The sequence below is a fragment of the Pteronotus mesoamericanus genome, unplaced genomic scaffold (genome assembly GCF_021234165.1).
Source record: "Pteronotus mesoamericanus isolate MK-2021 breed Mesoamerican mustached bat unplaced genomic scaffold, CSHL_Meso_final contig_90, whole genome shotgun sequence".
In the NCBI taxonomy this organism is placed as follows: Eukaryota; Metazoa; Chordata; class Mammalia; order Chiroptera; family Mormoopidae; genus Pteronotus; species Pteronotus mesoamericanus.
This window is the reverse complement of record NW_026555277.1, coordinates 6,408,374-6,428,984: the sequence shown is the minus strand read 5'-3', so window position 1 is coordinate 6,428,984 and position 20,611 is coordinate 6,408,374. Positions and strand designations below refer to the sequence as shown.

The following is a 20,611-nucleotide window of genomic DNA, read 5'->3' as shown; positions in this document are numbered from 1 at the left end:
AATAATCCATCCCAAATGGACTCTGAACAGCATCATCAAACTCTGTCAGACCATGTGGAGCTAAACCAAAGCTCTTCCACATTTAGATGTTGTCTTAGCTGACCCTGCCTCCACTTAATTACACTCAAAGTCTGGCTATGCCCATTTCTTCCCTGTGAAATTAGCTTGAACTCAACACTAATTGAACTTCAAAAACATTTCATGCGAGGTCCTCTTCTTCTAGTTTATGGAATTCATATGATCATGGTCTTCTGAAGATAGTGCTATTTTCAAGCAGAGAATGATGTTCGTTGGGTAAGATATGCAGTGTGCTTGCATTTTCACTGTAGGAGAATAAAGCAAAGGTTAAAGGAAATTGGGAAACACTAGGTGGGATGGGAAGACAGGGATTCAACCCCAAGTGGATATACATATGGGATAAGGAACAGAATTATAATAATACACCTCTTAAAGAAATTTATCTGGGACATAAGTGAAAATAAGGTAAAATCATTGTGATTCTAGGCATGAAGACTGATGTGCTCATTCATAGATGTAGAAACCAGAGGTAGAAATACCAGTGATAGTTTGTAGAGTCTATACTTTCAATATCTATTTGTTGAAGGTATGTGTGGACAAAAAAAGGGCCACATACTAAACCTGACAAGCTAAGGAGTGACCGCATAGGTCTGAACATAAACATTCCTAACTAAAAGTGAGTCGTGTTGGGTAGCCAGGTCCTAAGCCTGTAGCTTCCTTGACAAAGGTCAATCTTTAATTTACCTTAAGTGAGCCTTTCTATTGCTTTTTTGCATCTTTGACAACTTATCTTTGGAATGTCTGAGAAAGCTCCTTTTCCAGATCCCTCAGGGCACACCCTCAGCGTCAGACCACAGAACCCAAAACGCCCTTACGTTCTCTTGTTCCCCGCGCACCATCTCCACGTGCTGTAAATGTTATTTACTAACTACCCTGTACCCACCAAGGTGAAAGGCGTATGTGTTTGTTTATTATCCAATCCCAGAGATTACCCAGCTTTGCTTTCTCTCAACCACCTCTTAATCTACCACCAATGGGTTTCCTGTCACCCTCCCTATGTCTCCTCTTTGGAGTCCAACCTGTAAAGTAAATTGCAAAACTGCTATTCTCTGGGGCACTTTCTCAATCCCTTGAGATTTTGATTCCTAGCAACTATCATCAATTTGGTTCAAAACAAACAAACAAAAAAGCCTCATAAAAATTCTCTACAGTTTGAACGTTTCTCAAGTAGACAATTCTTTTTCAAAGATTTTGATTTTTTTTACTATACAATGTATTTAAGCCCTTTATTGGGACACTTCTAAACATTCCGAGCGTAATCTGAATAGTGTCATCTCCTCCCTCCCACCTCAGAAAGAACAGCAAGAGTCCAGCTGAAGCTGTCACTAAACAGACAAGCCAAGGGATTCTTCACCAACTGCTAGGTTTCCTTCCAAAGGTCAAAATAAAATGAGCAGCAGGAGCCTGGGTTGTTTTGCATGGGGCAAAAGGCTGGGGAGTGACAACCAGCCACATCAGGGTGGCAGTGGGGGGAGGCGGGGGTTGCACAAAGAGCCCTGTGCAAATAGTCCACTCTATGTCTCCCAACCTCAATCTCTGGAAGCCTTCAAATCAAAACTGAATTAATTTGCATGGCATCTAAATCATTGGGCTCTGCATAAACAGAAGGAGATTTTGGCTGGAGTTTCCAAAGGAAGCTCTCACTGCCTTTGTGAAAGAGAGGGATGGGTGTGCTGTTTTGCATGAGGGTGAATACAGAATATGCAAATGAAGAGTCTGCTGCCTGGAAAAGCAACCCTAGGCAGACAGCTGAGGACCAGCATTCACCCAGAAAACGCTTGGTGTCTCCAAAGGGAGTTGTAAGGGGTACCAACATGATTGTTTCCCAGGGAGCCAAAATGGACCTGAATATTCATAAAATGTCCATTTAGTCATGGCACTATTAATTACCCTGCATATCATGGAACCCAGTGACCTCACCTGCTCTCCTCCCCAGAGCAGCTCTGACGTACCAGCTGTAGGGGGACAGGAGAAAGCCTTGATGCCCTAAGTGGAAAAGATACAGTCTCTCAGCGTCTTGGGGACAGCTGGGCCTTCTTTAATCATTCCTTCTCACAAGCACAATAAAACTAAAGAGAGAACTGAGCCATGTTATTGGACACAGATAACCAGTTTTGAGAACGCCAAGAGCTATAAATTGCTGTCTAATTTTATAGAAACATCTAAAAGTTTTAATAAATAAAATGCCATTCTTCTAAGCTACCTAAATCTCCCAGATTCGGAAACAGTTGTCAGAGCTTTCTTATTTCATTTTAATTTTTAAAGCATCTGCAGCAAGTCTGCAGTGCACTCTGTTACCTGCCAGAGAGCCTAACAGGCTGAGGAAGGAGCACTGCAGTGGTTCTCAAATTTGGGGGGTCTTGAAACTCCTTTACACTCTCAAAAACATTGAAGGGGCCAAAGTGCTGTTGTTCGTGTGAGTTAAAGCTATCAGTATGTACCACTGGAAATTGAAACGGAAAAATCTGTAGTTATTTATTAATTCATATCAAAACGTCAATAATAAACCCATTACATGTGAACGCAAATAACACTTTAATGAAAAATAATTGTATTTCCTAGAACAAAAGAAATTAGTGAGAACAGTAGTTTTATTTATTCATTCATTCATTCATTTGCAAATCTCTTTACTGCCTGCCTTAATAGAGGACAGCTAGAGTCTCATTCGCTTCTGTATTCAATTTGATGAGACATCACACATAGGTAACCTCTGGAAAACTCCGTTCAGGAGGAGAAAGGAGGGAAAGGGCAGATAACATCTTGGTATTATAAAGAAAGTTTTCACCTTGTAAACCCCATGAAAGGGTCTTGGGGAACCCGGCTGGAACACCCTTTGAGAACCACTGTACTAGTGCAGTAACTTGGGGAAAAAAGAATGAATATAGACAAGATTGGTCATTTCATCCCTTGCTTATGTGTTACCACTGCTCCTCCAAACAAACAAACAAACACAAACAAAACCTCTATTCTGTATCTAAATGAACTGCTTTCCTTGTTGAACAGCTCATATTGTCGTCACACTTCTATCTAACAACAATAAAATTAACAGTAATGATTTCCACTTACGAAATGTTTCATGATTCCAGGCACTGTGTTAAAAAACCCTTTACTCTATGCATACATGCTTTTGTGTGTGTGTGTGTGTGTGTGTGTGTGTGTGTGTGTGTGTATTATATATAATCACATACTATTGCTATCAATTTGCTAATGTGGATTGGAGATTAGGGGGGTTAAGTTAGCATCTATGATCACACATCTGGGTAAGAAGCACGATTAGAAACTAAAGTCTCAAACTCCAAAGGCAGGGCTTAGCCATTTTGTACTAAAATAGCTTGATGTTAAGTCATGCACTGCAAAGATTTCTGAGTGTTCAGGCACAGAAATGATTCATAAACATGATGAAAATGCTTAAGACCCAACTGAAGTAGGAATTATAAACAAGGACCTCGTTAATACATTAGTCACATACAGAGATCCTGATATATCATGTTAACTCCATGAAACATTACTCCACCAGATAAATGTTTAATATGAAACAGGCCACAATCCCTTATGCATTTATTTATTCATTCATTCAATGAACATTTCTGAGACCCCGTATGTTCCATATTAGTCGCTGGTGTTACTTGTTTAGTTATACCGAACTGTACTCATCCACTTATATCTCATGATAAGGAAGTTTTACTAAATTTACTTGTCCAAAAAAAGCCAGAAAAATAACAAATCAAGGTTAACCTTTCAAAATTTTAACACAAATATACATGTATGATTTACAAATTAAAGTGTTTGTTTAAAAATATTACCAGGAAAAGCCAAGAGAACCTAAATATATACCAGTAAGAGAAAATTAAAGTATAATATATTCTACTATAGAATATTTAATAATCATTTATGAAGAATTAACTTATTTTCTCTAATGTGACAGTCAAGTATCAAAAAACAAGGTGACAATTATAAGAATAATTCCATTTGTTAGTTTTTTAAAATAAATATATAAAGATCTGTTTGGGTTACTTGCCAAACTGTAAGGTGTGGTAACTCCTAAAAATTCTGAGTAAGAGTTAAGTATGTAGTTCTATAGTAATATTAAATTCATCAATTATATCCAAAAAAAACCTTAAGTAGTAAAGTTCAATGATGTGAAAGTCAAACATATCACGACCACCTCTGTTTTGCACAGTGGTAACTGAAAAGCCATTTAATCGGCCTTTTTCCTACAGCCTCATGTCTTTAAAAAATAATTGTCTTAATTCGTTTTTGAAAGGTACAAGGAAGCTCAGTTAGACTAAAATAAATCATCAAATCTTAAATACTATATTCAAAAATCCCTAACTGAGATAATACCTATGTGATGCTTTGGTGAACACAAAATTGAGACCATTGCCTCATTCACACTCAAAAAGAGGCCTGGTCGCCTGAAGGAGGAGAAATAAAAAAGTAGAACAGAAAAAGGACAATAATTAAACCCTGTTCTTCTGGTATATAAGGAATTGCGTCTTTCAATGATCACAGCCACGCTTCAAAGCTGGGATAAAAGCAGCCATGGGATTCAAGCAATTGATTCTTAAAGACACTATTCAAAGGCAGAAGAAAATTTTAAAAGTAAAAAGGACATAAAACAGCATCTTTCTGAACTGTACTTTAAATGCTTCCTCTGCAGTACTTCCTTCTCCTAAGGTCCTTAGGAAAACAAAGTTATCATGACTTTCTTTCTTTTTTTTTTACCAACTCCTTTCAGAGCACAAATTTGAAATCTATTTTACAGCCATCAAAACATTTCTCAAAAGAGCATCTAACAAGGTATCTTTGCTGATATGAATGAGATATATATATATATATATATCCCACATATATAATGATATATAATATAGGCTCCAGACATATATGACCCAGAGCAATTGATAGCAAAACTGTGTATTTTAGCAAGACCTGATTACTACCTGGCTAAATTTTGTCACAATTGTGATCACTTACTTGGCCTTAAGAGTGGCTCTATAAAAATGTTTTCGTTTTTATTAGTTGTATTTTTCTATATATTTTCTGAAAATATTGCTTATTAATATTTCAGAGTGAATATGTGTCTTTCATTTTTTAGCTTTTTAATTAAACAAAAAATAAGTTCATAAAGAATCTTTTCCTCTCTGCTTTCTGCTTAATATTTCTGAGGTAATAAAAACATCCCTGTAAAACATCTGGAAGATTTCCTTGCCGAGGGGAATGCCTGTGTGTACCGGGTGGGGGGCTCAGTGTCTGAGGTGGATTTTGTTTCCTTTTCTGACTATCTGAGGAGGACTGGTCACTAGACTAACTAACTGGAATAGTTTCTTATCCACTGCACCCAGTCACCAGGCAAGTTCAAACCCCTGCAAAGGCCAGCCAGCCATTCTCCCGGGGAGGGCAGATGAGTGACTAACACTCTGTTGTCCTGCTGAGGCCGAGCCAAATCATTTCAGAAACTGTTATTCAAGAGCACAATGAACTTGCGGCGGCTTCAGAGGGCAAGCCGGCCATCACCCTGCCGCTCCAGACACTTTGGAGGCAGCTCTTCATGTCTCCATTAGCATGTACTGCTTGGAAGTAAGAACTTCAAGAGGAAGTGTAGTTCTGTCCCCAAGGTCCCTTGAGGACTCCGGCAGATGACCAGGGTTAGATTTAAACAACAGCATGCCCCAGGCCCCCACCCACCCTGCCCATTTTTGCCCAGGGCTCCTTTGTCAAACATTTAAGATCTTAATCAATCTTCACTCTGACCTCCCAGACCCCGAGGAAGATGGATGAGGGAGGAGGCGACCTTTCACCTGTTCTTCTATTTGTCCTGCCGCAGCAGACCCATTGAAAAGACCGTTGGGGAGGAACCTGCTGCCAGACTTCGGAGGCCTGGCCAGTTCTCCATTGTATCCCTTCTTAAGCTCTCTTCACACCTCCTCTTTCTTGTCCCGCCCCAAATCGCTTTTCTCTTACTCAAAGGAAGGTCTGCTTTCCTTCAGGGGAAAAAAAATGACACTCTCCAAATATCATTTTCAATATGAAGTGTGAAAATGGACATTATTCTTTGTTAGGACAAGGGCAATTCTTCCTATTTTTAGCCTTGGCTTCCAAAAGTGGCTGGGAGATGAACACCCTTTGTCTGCTTCAGCTCAGCACCTTTTGAAGTCATCAGCCAGGGCCTTGGGAAGAGCAGAGTAATAAAGGGAATGCTAGTAATAACACCAGTTCCATGCTTTATGATCTACAAGGTGACTTTTACCACTCTGAGAGCTCCATGTCTTCAGAGCCACTCCCTAAGATAAGTGCAGCTATTATCAACCCATTTTATAGATGGAACAAATCAAGGCTCACAGGGCCTAAGAAACATGTTCAAGGTCACACAGCTAAGTGACCGAACTGAGACACATTTCCTTGGGTTGATGTCCCTTCTTCTCCTCTTGAATGTTTCTCTGAAACCACACTAATGTCGCCAAGGATGGAGACAACCATTTTTATTACTCCTTAGACTTTTATAGCCTTTAAAATGTCTCACCTAAGTTTGGAATTTAAGAATCCTTTGTCATTCAAGGTGCTCCTTTCTTCCTAAATTCACTGGGAGTATCATAAACAAAGAAGCAAACAAAGTGCAAGGTTTTGTGCAAAAAAAGAAAAAAAAGGAAAAAGGGGAGTCTCTTAAAAGAGTCAGTCATTTTATGAGTAGGAAAGAAAAAAAAAACCCTGGGGAGATGTGAAAATACCAAAGATCCTTAGGAATGGCTCAACCAACCTTCCATTTCCATTAGCTATCTGACCCTGTGCTGGGAACAGTTTTCTCAGAAATGAACTGGACCTAAAACATGGAGTCCTTCCTCTTCCATGAACCCCATGATTAACTGTGGTCCCAAGATTATTTCCATAAAACAAACCACTAACGTGTTCAATTGCCTTTACATTCATTTCCCCCTCCATCTTTTTCTCTTTTTCTTCTAATTTGGGTTGTAAAACTGTCAAGGAGTTTCACAGTAGAGCAACATATGAGTTACTGGGCTCTGTGACAATTGAAAATCAATGGCATTAGATACAGAGAGATTCTAATGCCAGACATGTGAACATTTGAGCAGAAAATGAAAAGACAATTATATATATATATATATTTATCTTGACATTGTGAAGATGTGCATGTCCTGCCTTGCAAAAATTGAAAAGGCAGAATTTACTCTAAAATATGATGTGGTATCATCACCCGGTTCATTTCACTATTCCTTCTATGATTATTGTAATTTATGTGCCAATATAAATTGGCACACATATACTTTTTAATATTACTACCAGAGTATACTCCAAGGTTTCACTTTGGTACAGTTGATCTTGTAGTTGCGAAGTCAACAGCAAACTTTAAATCCCAACTTTCAAAGGTTTAAGTTTACAAATTTACCTTTTTACTCCAGGTCAACAGAAAAGGTAGTCAGTCTTTATTCTGTTTTATTTACAATTAAATTAAAAGACATTCATTGTTAGCTACTCCCAGAAATAACCACAGCCAATCAAGAATGACACTGTGGAAACGTATAAACTATGAAAGGAGAAATGCGTAACTCTACAACACCGAATTATCAAAAATGTAATTTTTGAGGTTATAATTGTTGATTTCCAGTCAGTCAAGTGGATTGCCACATAGTTAATCCCACCGTGTCATTAAGATGGTTGGAATGCCAGACAAATTGTTTGGCAGGCAGTTATTTCAGGCTCTTTAATCACCAAATCAGGTGAACCATGGGCAATACAGTCTGCAGCTCAACAATCACCCTGAGAAAAGATTAATCTGATCTGTTCCATAAATGGGACCAGAGTTACACCGTTTCATAGTAACCACAGTAAGATTGGCAGCAGCAGACTACTGATAACCACTAAAAATAAATACCAAGAAAAAAATTAAAACCTTGGATGCTGAGTTTTTTAAGCCTAAGCCACACATGACATGAGCGATACATGTACAAATGAACTACTGTCATCCCTTACTCAAAAACAAAGCATTTTTTAAGAAAAATCTTTACCAACTCCCCAGTGTTCTGACAGAAAGGGGACATATGGGAAGAAGGAATTACATACAGTGAACTTTAGGTGAGAAAAAAAAATCACTTTAGTAATAATGCTACATAGAAATCAACATGCTAAAAATGCTTAGATTTTTTCAAACCCTCAGTAACCAAAACAGATCACAATTTCATGTTGCCTCTGACCACAGATCAAATGAGAGAACTCTTACTAGCTCTTTATCACCTCCAGGTGATTTCCATAAATCATCAAGATGAGTTTCACTTAGGGACCCTATCATTGGGTGCTCAGTGGAACAAGGGCCCTCAAAACACTGACAATCCACTTTGTTGAACCATGTCTTCCCTGGCTCACAAAGAAGGGAACACTGGGCATTCTTCACACAGCTTGAGAGAATTGGAACACAACCCTAATTTTACATGTGAACTGTTTATGTACATACACAGGCAATGAGAGATATTTACCATTTTATCAAGTACGTAGGCGAGAATACTGTGATTTGTGAAAATCTGTCCACCCTCTTTAAGGAAGGATCAATCAAGCCCATTTCTTCAGCTTGATCATTTCCATTTCCGAGGGTGCATCTCGCCGGTTCAGATCTAAGTGCCTGTTAGCAAATGTGTTTGGCCTTCTGCTGATTACGGCAGCATCATTTACGTTGTCACTATCAGAACGGTCTCAGCCTTGCCACCTGGAGCTACAGCACTTACTCATTAGACCCCTCTGTCCCACCACATCCCACAGGGGCTGCTAATTACTGGCTCTACTCCATTTAGTCTCATCTCTGATTTAATTATGTGCACTAAGCCCTAATGAAAAGTACAATATGGCTCGTCTTACCTTGGCATTCTCCATTCCGCTCTTCATGCCCAGCATTGCACAGGCAGTTGCCAATGGGTACCAGCCACTCACCATCTGCCCCACAATACATTTTTGGCACATCCTTCTCTTCTGAGTTGTTGACGCAGGAGCCTCGGACTTCCACCAGAGAAGATGTGTCAGCCCCTGTGATGGTGTCTGGAAACTGGGCCAGATTGCGAACTGTGAGCGGACACTTCTTATAGAACACACGGACCGACACCAGGGCAATGCAGGCACCCACATCCTGGAAAGCCAGATAAAATCCCTTTTTGCTCAATGGCCCTACATCTCGGATCTCGGTGTTCAACTTCATGATTCGGTCACCAATGTCTACTTGGGTGAAGCTCTCGTCAGCGGCAATGGTGTCAATCTTGGCAAACTGGCTCTCTCGAATAAAACGCTCTTTGTCGTTGTCTGATTCGTAGTAGTATAGGTTAAATGTCTCCTTGCAAGTCCCCATGACGCCTGGAAGACTATTGCAGTCCCTCAGGGTGAACTTGATCTCAATGTACACCCTCTGAGCCCCTTCTCGGGTGATCCAATCAGTTCGGAGCCAGTTATTCTGGCTGGGTTCCATCACATTGCACACTTGGTAGGTTCGGATGGGCGTATTTTTTTCATCCATAATACTCACTTCCTCCCACTGCAAAGATCCAAAGGAAATGTATCAGTTACGAAACTTCATCACACAGTGATCCTTCAATCCTATTTTACTCTCATAGGGTTTCAATTTTTTTTTCCCCCAATAAGAAAACTACTGAGCACCAGTCCTCACCGGTAAAGCATGTTATGGAGGAGATGAGACAATATTTTATTGCGGAAGTGGTTTTTTTTTTTTTAATCACTTCATTCTTTTGCCTTAAATCTAGGGGCAATGGTGGATTTATTACTTACGAGTTCTCAGCATTTCCTTGTGGTGGTCTAACAACCTCAAATTCACCTATTACAACAGCTACAATTTGAAGTGGCAACAGTTCAAATTTACTCATAAATGAAAAACTAGTATGTGTATTGTTTCAACAACTGAACAGAGACCTGCAAATTAAGAGCAGGAAGAGGAGAGCTTGCCAAAGGAAGACAATTATCAGTTAATTAGTGGTGCTCCTGTCAGAACTTTGCTAATACTAAAAAAAAAAAAAAAAAAAAGCCACTGGGTTTTCTTTTCTTTTTCTTTTTGGCACTGTTACTATTCTTTAAAGGGGGGAAGAAAATCTCACCATTCTGGTTTTGGTAATCCTGGGAAGAGAAAGAGTAAACTTTCTGGTTTGATTTCTCAGATACAGTCATTTGTAATGGTGGGACACGTCAACAGCATGTATTCAATGAAATGTTTGTATGTTGTTCCTACTTTTAAAACAGATATATACATAAGTAAACAAGAACACACCTGTGCTTTGCTTTTTAATATTCTGGGGATATTGAAAGTAAAATAATAGGTTCTATTTGTGATTGAAAGCTCAAGAAATTTTTAAAAACGATGGTAGAGTTTTCTTTGTAATCTACTTTTTAACAAAGATCCTAACGGCAGGACAGTTAGAATTTACTATGACTAAAGTAATAATTTCACTCTCTCCGTACTTTAAAAAATAATCCTAAAAGAAGCAAGATTGTTTTGGGGATCCTGCAAGGCTCTTAATTAATATCTACAAGTACTGCATTTATATAGATCTGGTATATATCAGCTTAAATATCTAACACATGAATATAATTGAAAGAAAAAAGGATAGTTTAAAAAATGTGTATTCTATAATAGTTCCACTTAAAACTCCATTCAATAAAAGGAGTACATAGAATCATACTGCATCTTTTAACGGGTTTCCCATCTGTGCATTGGAAAACCGTTAATGGATGGAAATGTTTCTATGTGCAGGGCCATAATGCATAAAATTCTGTATCTCTTTCATCTGCTATCATTATGAAAGTTGGAATTGGGGGGGATAAGTACCCTGCGGTGATTAAAATTTCTTTTTATCCACTAACTAATAAATCACCAGTAATTTACTTATTTGGGGAAATTCATGTAAATCCAAAAATAGATCCCCACCTTAAAAAAAAGTACTCATCATGTTTCTCATCTCAGAACAAAGGGAATATGGAAAAACACATTTGTCAATGTAAATGAAAGCACATAGGGATATCTCCAAAAAGTTCATATGGGATAACTCAGGTATAACATGAATTTTCCAGCCTGAACTTGATTGTCTAAACACACTGATCAATTCACCAGAACAATGACAAATATCGCCTTAGTTTTAGATTTTACAATCAATGTCAGAAACTCAATATTCTCCTTTAAATGAACACTGCCGAGAAATTAGGGGTTTGCTACAATGTTGCCATCAGGAGCCATCACTTTCCATTATTCTCATGTTCTGTTTAGTTGTTCGGATGGAAAAACAAAAGAGTAGAGAGTTGTCTCTGACTATATTTTATTTTTTCATTGGTGGTATTGTCAAATAAGGTTTCCTTTTCTTTTTAAAAACAACAATAACAGAAACAACAACAACAAATAAATGCCATTATTGAACAAACTCTCATTCTAAGTTTCCAGCAAAGATGTTATCTGTCGTAATTCTAACTAGAGATTTCAGAATAATCAAAAATGCTTTTCCCCCTCAGCTAGAAAGAGCTTTTGAAAGTCAATCTATTCCTACTTGGGAGATGTTGAATTCATCTGTCACTCTAGGCCTGAAAAAATCCTCTTTAAATACAAAATATAGAGATTAATTAAATTGTATAATTTGGCACATGGTTTCTCAGTAGCTATTATGTATTTTGGAATGACTATTTCTCTCATGCACAAATAAACCCCTCACAATAATACCTAAAGTGCTATATACATTTAAGGAAAGGGAAAGCTATCTACATTCAGCGCCTAAAAAGTTCTGGGTTGTATACAATAATCAGTATACGCAGTATTTTTTAAGAGACTTAAAGACAACAGAGAGAAGTTTTATGTCTAGAAAAAGTGACCAGGTGCTTTTTCAGCAGTTCAGCAAAGGGGGGGGGGGTGGCGGAGTGTGTGGAGTCCATGGCATATTAAATTGCAGTAAAAGCTTTCCAGAAACTAGATAGACCATAGACTGTACTAAAAAATGTGTCACTCCTCGCTTTTAAATAGGTCCATGTATATTTAGCGTAACAGGTCAGATGCAAAGTCATAACTTGATGCATTCTCTCTTCAAGCCTGAGAGCAGCCAGTAAGAAAAATAAGGCTCATTAAAATTTTTAATGCAAGTACTAACACCTTCCATCCTCAATATAGCCGAGAGTTCTAATACATTCAACCTACAGAGCAATACCCCTCGTGTAGCATGGGAAAGCCTTCCTGAATCAGTGACCTTTCCAGGGTATAGGATTAACAAGAGTCTGACTCTCACAAGATAAAGCTGTACCTTTCTTCGCATTCAAAGGATGAGGGCAATTGCCTGCAATCAGCAGTGAATACAGCCTGTCTACACTGCCAGAAGCCTGCCAATCATTCTCCCTCCCCTTAAAAAAAATGGTTTTGAGGGCAGACTGGAATCTTTCAGCAGAGACCCAACTAACGGCAGTCAAGTTCAGGCAGCAAAACAGGAAGGCAGGGCAATCTCCGTTTCATTTAAAATGGATTGCAAGAACAGCTCTGGAAAAAGACAGCCTAAAATTCTCCATTTTCATGACCATTTCTTGTCTTTATTTTTGAAACCCGTCTTCTAGAACAGTTTCTGTGAGTCTTCATTTTTCTTTTCATCTTTTATTGCTCATTCAATGGACAGGCTGAAGCACCATATTGGGTGCTGGCCTTATAATTTTTGCCTGGTAAAAACTCCTCATCTTCCTTCCGTCCCTATTGTTTTTAACCAGTTGGCTCAGTCACAGACTATCATTCACATAAAGGCAGGATAATATGCCTAATTTTTAAAGGACTTGAAAGTTATTTCAATTTGGCAAAAGCCAGAGATACATCTTGTACTCATTTCTTTCCAAAGCTGATTCATTCCGACCTGTCGTTAAGGGGTAAGGTCAGGGTGAGAGAATGTGGCCAACAACCTAATTCTGTTCTCTGAATCTTCCAGTGGAGGCAGTGATGGCAAATTTGAGGAGGAATGAATAGTGCGTTCTCTTTCATACTTATAATGCAGCCTCCACATCCCCAAAGATCCAAGATTCCAAATACTTGAACTTTTTGCATTTAGCACCAACAAGGCTCAAGCTTGCGGTGTCTGCTGCATGTGCCCCGGGCACAAGTTCATGAGGCTTTCTCTCGGTGTGCAAGAGCACAACAGCTGATTTCAGGTTGCCCTGGGAGCCAGGTAAGGAGCTCCTGCTACTTGTGCACACAACTGAACCTGCAACGGATACAATGACAGACTTTTCTCCCTGGTATCTTTAGTTATTCAGTCTGGAAAACGGGACAGTTGTTCTAACATTAACCCTGTTGGTACTTCATAGCCGTCACACTAGAAGAGACATAAATTCTAAAAGTGGTCCCTGGGTTGCATTTCTTGTTGGTATTTCAGTTTTAACTAGGCATCTAAGTCTATGCCTCTACCAATCTCCTAATTTCGAAAACTCTTTCTGCCCTTTTGGTTTCTAGTTCTTCCATGACAGACCCATCCAAGGGGAGTATAGGATTTCTGCAACAAAGCGTAATTCACTTCATAGGCCATGGCGGAAATCTGACCCCCTCACCACAATCAACAAGAATCAAGCCATTAGGACTCTCAGAAAGTTGCTAATCACTCCTTTTTTTACCCTTCGGAGCAGAGAGCGGCTTGGAACTTACCCCTCCTTCCAGAGGGCTTGCTATCCATCCAAGTTCCCCCTGAACGGATCTGGAATCCAATAAGGTAACTGCAAAAAAACAAAGAAAAATAGATTAATTTCCAATTGCAAAAAGCCAATACTACAAAAACCATTTGCCTGAGCGTTTCCATATGTGCCGAGGGTGCGCATATCCAACTCTGATCAAAACCTAAACTTGGTCTCACTTATGTAAATAATCATTACTCACTTGATCTTCTCCCCTCTTTAAATCTGCAAGTTCTTATTTATTTAACTTGCTTAGCATTTAAAATTCCATCCCAGGACTTGGTTGATTCATTTTCTAAAAAGGATGAATAGAGAATCTCAAGTACAATTCAAAAAAATAAATATATCTATGTAGGGCAGTTGCACTCCAGAGCAAAATCTGCATTCATCTCTGTCTGGTGTCTACTGGAGTTATTTGTTTTTACAAGTTTCAGATGACCGCATAACTCATCATCATAGTGACAAGGCCACTAGTGAATTCTATCTGAGAGTACTCACAGGGTCATGAAAAGGCTTTCTCCCCTACCATTTGCCCCCTCCACCACCAAATACATCGGCCTTGGATGTGGTATCCGCTGCTTTTTTAAATATCAAAGTTTCAGAATGGGGGGGAAGGGGGTGGCAGACGTGGAGAATTAGAATGCAAATGAACTGAATTATTTATTCTTTTCCCCAGGTCTTTTTGAGGACAATCTGAGACTCCTCCTCCACCCGAGGGGAAATCACTGGTTCGTATTTTAGATATGGAGTCGAGCTGGTCTGCGAGGGCTTTCACCTCAGGATGTGCATCGAAGCTCAGGGGGGCCGCGGGCGCGGCTACCGAGCTGCCGTATCCCGCCCTCGTTGGAGCAGTCCTGGGCACCTGGGACGCTGAAAAGGACGCAGGAGCTCCCTAGCCTCTCCACGTTCTCTTTCCCACCGAGGTCTGCAGGCCTGGGGGTCGAAAGGCCCATCTCAAAGGAACCACTGGGTTATGAATGTGATCAGCGAGGCTGGCTCTTACTTCGGGTTGGGGGAGGGGTGGGGATAGGAAGCCTCCGTCCTTGCCCCTGCGCACCCCAGCCCTCAATGTCGCCCCAGGCCTCTGAATTCTGCCCAGTTCTCCTCTCATTGCACCACCAAGTCAGAGGAGTTAAAATCGGCCTCTTTCTCCTGGTTTTCCCGGGAAGCCTGAATTCCTGGGGTCCGTTAATTATTTTAAAATGTAGAGCCTTCCCTGGGTCTCTCCCGCCCGGAGCTGCACCCCCACCGCCGGCCTCATTCTCTCTTCTGGGTCCCTAGAGAAAAGCCCGCTACATCCATTTGGATTTATGTAAGGTGGATTAGGGACACAAAGGGAACAATAAGACCCAATTTACAAAAAAAGGGAGGGAGTAGAAAGGGAGGGTAAAAGGGAGAAAAGGAAACGTGAGGGGAATAAAAAGCAACAAAATGAATTAATTTTTAAGGGGGAGGAGGGGTGCGAGAGGGGGGTGACTCCCCCCCATCCCGCTTCTTTCTACATCAGCCTACGGCCCCATCAGCGCCTTTTGTGTCTAGGGCTCCCAAGTTTTGCTTCCAAAAGAAAAAACAAGAAATGGGGGGCGGGGGAGAAAAGAAAAGAAATCTCTGCCTCTGATGCAGTGAGGTCTTGGGGGACGTCCTAACAAGTGTGCACAGTAACCAGAAGAACGTGGGATCCAAGACTCAGATAAGAAAATTAACCGTGGGGATCCAGGGCCGGCAGCGACCGAGATGGCACCTAGAGCCACGTCGGAAGGAAGGAGAAGACAGGGAGCGCGTGAGAGCGCCCCTTTCCTCCCAAGCAGTGCCTGCCGGCAGGTGTGTGAATCTCTCTGAGCCTCCGTCTGGCGAACTCTGGGTACCGACTGCCCAGCCAAGGCTAAGTTGGTTTTTGGCTCCCTCCTTCGGAACACGGAAAATAATAGATTGCACAGGCTAGATGGACGGACCTGGAGAGACTGGACGAATGAAGAGATGGGTGGGTGGATGGATGGGTGGATGAATGGGTGGGTGGATGGATGGATGGATGATGGATGGATGTGGTGGTGGGGAGGGGTGAAAGGAGAGGCGAGACAGACTCGAGACTGAGATGAGCGCAGGCTCCAACACAAGCTTTCGCCGGAACATACGCGCACACAATCAGGGCACTCGTGCACAGACACGAAATCGTCCGCGTCCACGCGGGCACCCACACACCACATACACGCATTTGCGCGAGCGCGCATACACACATAGACACACATGCACACATACACACGCACACTCAACTCGCCTGTCTCTGAGATCATCAGAAACTGAATGATCAACCCCCACCTCCCCGACGCAGAGACACACACAATCCTTCCAGCACGTCCAAACAGACGAGCAGAACACCGAGCACCGAGACGAGTCCAGTCGGTCCCGCGCGTTCCCTCCAAACTAACCCAGCGTACAGTTCTGGGGCAAAAAAAGCAAAAACTCGAGTACGTTTAACTTGCCGGTGGGTTCACCAAGTCTGCGGGGTGATCTGTGTAGCGTGGGGCCCCTTAGACTAGCGATCGCACCCCTGATGCGTGGAGCCCAGCGGGGAGAAAGGTGTCTGACGCCGATGTTAGAAATCGGGTCACTAGCTACCGACGAGCCTCACCACGACCGCTGCGCAGCGGAGGCCCCGCAGCACGGTCCCAGGAAGCGCAGGGCTCGGGAAACTTTGCAGAAACCACAGCTCGAAAGCTTCCCACAAGAACCCGGGAGCACCAAGCCCTCACCAGGATCCAGGCTTCCGTTTCCCCCTCGACTGGGGCTGGCTGGGGAAGTGGTGGTAGGGAGGACTTGGGCCACAGAATTATTATTATTTTTTTTAAATTTTGGCGTTGCCTCCCGTGTATCCTCTAGGACGCCTCGAGCTGGCCCCACTGGCGGATGCTGATAAACTTTGTCCTTTCGCTACAAACTTGGGCAGCCTCGCCGAAAGCACGGGTCAGTGCCCGGGTCAGGCTACTCGGCTGCCCCACGCCACCCCTTCGCAGATCCCTTCGCCTCAGACGCTTTCTCCCGAGTCTGGGCGCACCGCTCACCCCGGGATTTGCCCCCCCTCGCTGCACCCCGCACACACCGGCCGGCCTCGCGCTTCCGAGGAGCATTCACCGGTGGATCGTCCGCTTTCCGTCCCCGACCGCAGAAAGGCCGCCGCGCTCTTACCTTCATTCGCGGGGTACACCCTGGAACCGGTGACAGCGTCGCAAATCCCAAAGAGAAACGAAAAGAGGACGAAATAGAAAATCCCAGCCATGGTTCGCCGGTGCCAACGCTGCTCCTACCGCTTCTATCCCAGTGGAATAAATGCTTAAGTTAGGAGTGCAGCAAGCTGAAGACATTGCCAAGGAGGTGGACCCGGCCCGTGACGCCCACCCGCCAGTCCGGAGCTCGCGGCCAATGGTCGCATAAACAGAGCGACCTGGCCCCGCCCCTATTGAGCAAAGCCCGCCCTAAGCCCCCGCCCCTCGGGGCTCAGCGGGGCGCTGGGTCTCCCCAGGCTTGAGGGGGCGAACTCTGCGTGCGTCCCCGCCCCCGCCGGAGGGAGGTGGCGGGGTCCCCAGACCTCACCTCAGGGGTCCAGCCCCTGGGCAGGAGAAGAAGTTTCGAAAGCTTTGAATTGACTGCGGGGAGGCGGAGGAAAGGTTAGCAACCACCTCTTCCCCCTAAGGACAATTCGAGACAGAGGAAAAGGCCCTTTTATTGTAGTAAAATAAATATAAAGTTGACCTGCCTCTTTGCTGTTGCTCTTTTCCGAGGGTCGAAGCGTTTGCGTCCCGCGCGCCGCGGCGGCCGGGGCTGCACACTTACTCCTGCGCACGGCCAAAGCCACCCTCTGTTACCTTGCCCTGTTTCGTGTCTTTATAGCGCATCTCTATCTGAAACGCCCTTTGAAGGAAATTTTGTGGCTTGATTGACCCTGTATTCCCAGGCTCCCTAGATGCCCGGGGAGCGGAGACCTAAGCGGTCCCCATCGTCTGGTGCAGCGCGTAGCCGGAAGCTAGGCTCAGTCTCTGTCTTAGCTCTGAAACTGAACGACTTACTTTCTAGCAGCGGAGAAGCTCCGCTCTGGCCCCACCTCGGCGCTCACGCCGAGGGTCTCATCCCGGCCCCGACTCCCAACCGCAGCAAGACGCTCTGAGATGGCCCAGTACGCAGGGAGCCAACTATGTGTTTCCCAGGGGAAGTCCCTGGAACCCGGCTTAGCAAGTCCCGGGCACAGGGAATCAGAAGCCAAGGTTTTAAGTAGGAATGTGGTGGCCCGCCGCTGCCCAGACACCGCAAATGGGAACTCGGAAGCTGTCCGGAGCGGCTGCTGCAGCTCTGCGCTCCGACCGCTGCCCTGAGCAGGTCCCGACACTTCTCCTTGCCCCAAGAGACGGTGGTGGGCAGCGGGAGCCGCAGAAATCTGCTCTGCGGCCCCTGCCGAGGTGCCGCGGGTGCTACAGCTGACTCTCCGGAGGCGCAGGCACTACTGGGCCCTAGTCTGTCCCCCGTACCATGGCTGCGGGCTCAGCCACCTGAGCGCCGTTCGGCGACAGCAAAGCAGCCGGCGGCCCGGGGACTGGCCCCCGCTACGACCAGGTGCATTGCTCCGGACGTTTGCAGGGGTCTCGATTCCTGACGAGACATCTTTCTTTCTCTCCTCCGAGGCCGTGCCTCCTCTTGCTCCCTCCGGGATTGGGCCGGGTTTTCCTCCAGAGCCTGGGTCCCAGCGGGAGGAAGACCCTCAAGGAGAAGGAAGCTCCGTTCTCCCACAGCGGCTCTTCGTGAACCAACTGCGCCACCTGCCGGCCATATACCGGAGTATAAGGCCCCCGCTGAAGGGCAAGCGGACAAAGACCTCAATGCGCAACCTGCAACCCGCGGAGAGGTGTGTTGGTGGCTTATCTCTTCATCCACCTGCCCACGTCTGGCGCACCCAGGCCACCCCTATGGTGTGGTGGCGGGCGGCGGTGGAGAGAACCCCAGAGTCCTATCGCACTCCTAGCCAACTGGATTAAGGAAGATGGAATCGGAAAACGTTTCAAGGAGAAACTCATAATCAACATTCCAGGGGGGTGCCTGGGCAGTTGCTGTCCTTGAAAAAGGAATTTGGGGTACGGCAGGAGGGGTACAGGAGGAGAGAGCAGTTTGCAGCCACGGACCTAGGTCACTGGCTCCCCGTATACGCCGTATTCCCTCTGTGGCCGGACAGCTGCACTCGCGCAAACTCAGACCCGGGCTAATAAGACGGGCAACTTGTACGGGAGCGCGCTCGGCGAGGTGCTGGGCAATAGCTGTGAGTCAGTAGACTAGAGACGGACAGCTTACGCGGCTCCAGGCATTTTGGCTCTTTAGCTGCAAGGCCAGCTCAAATGTCCCAGTCTGAGGGGGTGAATTTCAGTTATCGCAGCGACTGATTTCATGAGTGTAAAACGAGGAAAAAATTGTGCACGGGGTATATATATGTATGTGCGTGTATATAAATTATTTACTATAACCGCGCGAAGTCCCTTTAAGGAATGCATTTCTGGGTTCTTATGTGTTTTCCCGAGTTTCAGAGGAAAAGAAAATGAGTATCCGTCCCTGTCATTTGGCACACAGACTCGAAAGAGAAAAGAGCCATCCGAATTCCGTTTAAAACGTTTTAAACAATAGTTGCTGGTTGCCTCTCTGCAAGAGCTTGAGTTTTGCATGCATGTGTGGTTGAAATGAGAAATTGGCTGCCTCCTTAGAAACAGTAAAATTTCTAAAACATGTAGACTCCCCACCCCCTTATGCACGCTGAACACAGCGAAGTCTTTCCAGCCGCAGCTGCCTGAAAGCAAGGGTTTTTTTTCCGAGGGTAGATTCAGTGACTTCCCCTTTTTTCTTCCCATTTCCCTTTTTAGGCTTTAAAACAGCCCAGTAATCTGGAGAGCCAGGAGGCAGGAAATGCTAACTCTGAAAAACCCAACTATAACTTCCTTTTGAAAGCATTTCTGGGTGGAAGATCAGAAACGAACTGAAAATTCTTCTGTCCCTTCTCACTACTTGGGAGAAAAGTGTTCTAATCTAACAGACATCATTTTTCCTAGAAGTAGGGTAACAATGAAAAAAGATGGTGGCCTCTGTCCACCATCAAAGCAGAGCCTCCCACTTTATTGGAAAACACCCAGGGCTTGTCCAACATTTGAAATTATTTACTACAAATCATTGATCTAATCGAGTCATAAGCATGCAATAGAATATCACACTTTCAAAAAGTACCTAAATCACCTACTTTGAAGATAAATTAGCTTGACTCTTCAGTAAAACAAGCCCCCCCCCCAACTGCTATAAAAATTTGAGGTCATTTTGAATCCATTAAGAGATATATCAAAATATATATGCTTATCAACTTAAGGAAAATAGTAATTAAATGATTCTGTAGATTTTCCCTTTTGTTCGTACCTATGACAAACACTTGCGCTGCAGAGTACATTTTAAATGCTAAGATGAATTAAGGTTGGATTTTAAAGGTATTTCTAATTTCTAAAGGCCTTTAAATATAGCCCCAGGTCTCCGGGAGATTCCACCTCTAAGTAGAGGGCCAATTTCACCCAAGTCATGAGAGAGAGGGCTTTGACCTGCGGGCAAATAAGCAACACTAGAGAGGACTGCACAGAGGCTGAGAGGGAATAGGTGAACCTGCTCTGCCTTCTGCTAGACACTCTGCCAGAAGCTTTAGATAATTTAGCTGGAGTTTCCTGGGTGTTTTTTTATCAATACAAAGGAGCCTCCAGTTGTTAGGACCAAAATTTTCAAGACAGACACCCCTTGTTTAACTTGTAGCTGGTCTACTAGCTGTGTATCTTCGGAAAAGCTACCTAATCTC

The 20,611-nt window shown here is 43.6% G+C and overlaps 1 protein-coding gene across 2 annotated transcripts in view; it reads right to left on the bottom strand.

Moving 5' to 3' along the window:
* Positions 1 to 17,052, bottom strand: part of EPHA4 (EPH receptor A4) — a 133,369-nt gene extending 116,317 nt beyond the window's left edge. For both annotated transcript variants that reach the window (XM_054585618.1, XM_054585619.1), the window contains exons 1-3: positions 16,939 to 17,052; positions 13,730 to 13,797; positions 8,941 to 9,604 (exon numbers count right to left, since the gene is read on the bottom strand). In XM_054585618.1, coding sequence (XP_054441593.1) covers positions 8,941 to 9,604; positions 13,730 to 13,797; positions 16,939 to 17,029 — 823 coding nt within the window. In that variant the 5' untranslated portion in view covers positions 17,030 to 17,052. The remainder of the gene's footprint in view (positions 1 to 8,940; positions 9,605 to 13,729; positions 13,798 to 16,938) is intronic.
* Between the last annotated feature and the right edge of the window lie 3,559 nt (positions 17,053 to 20,611).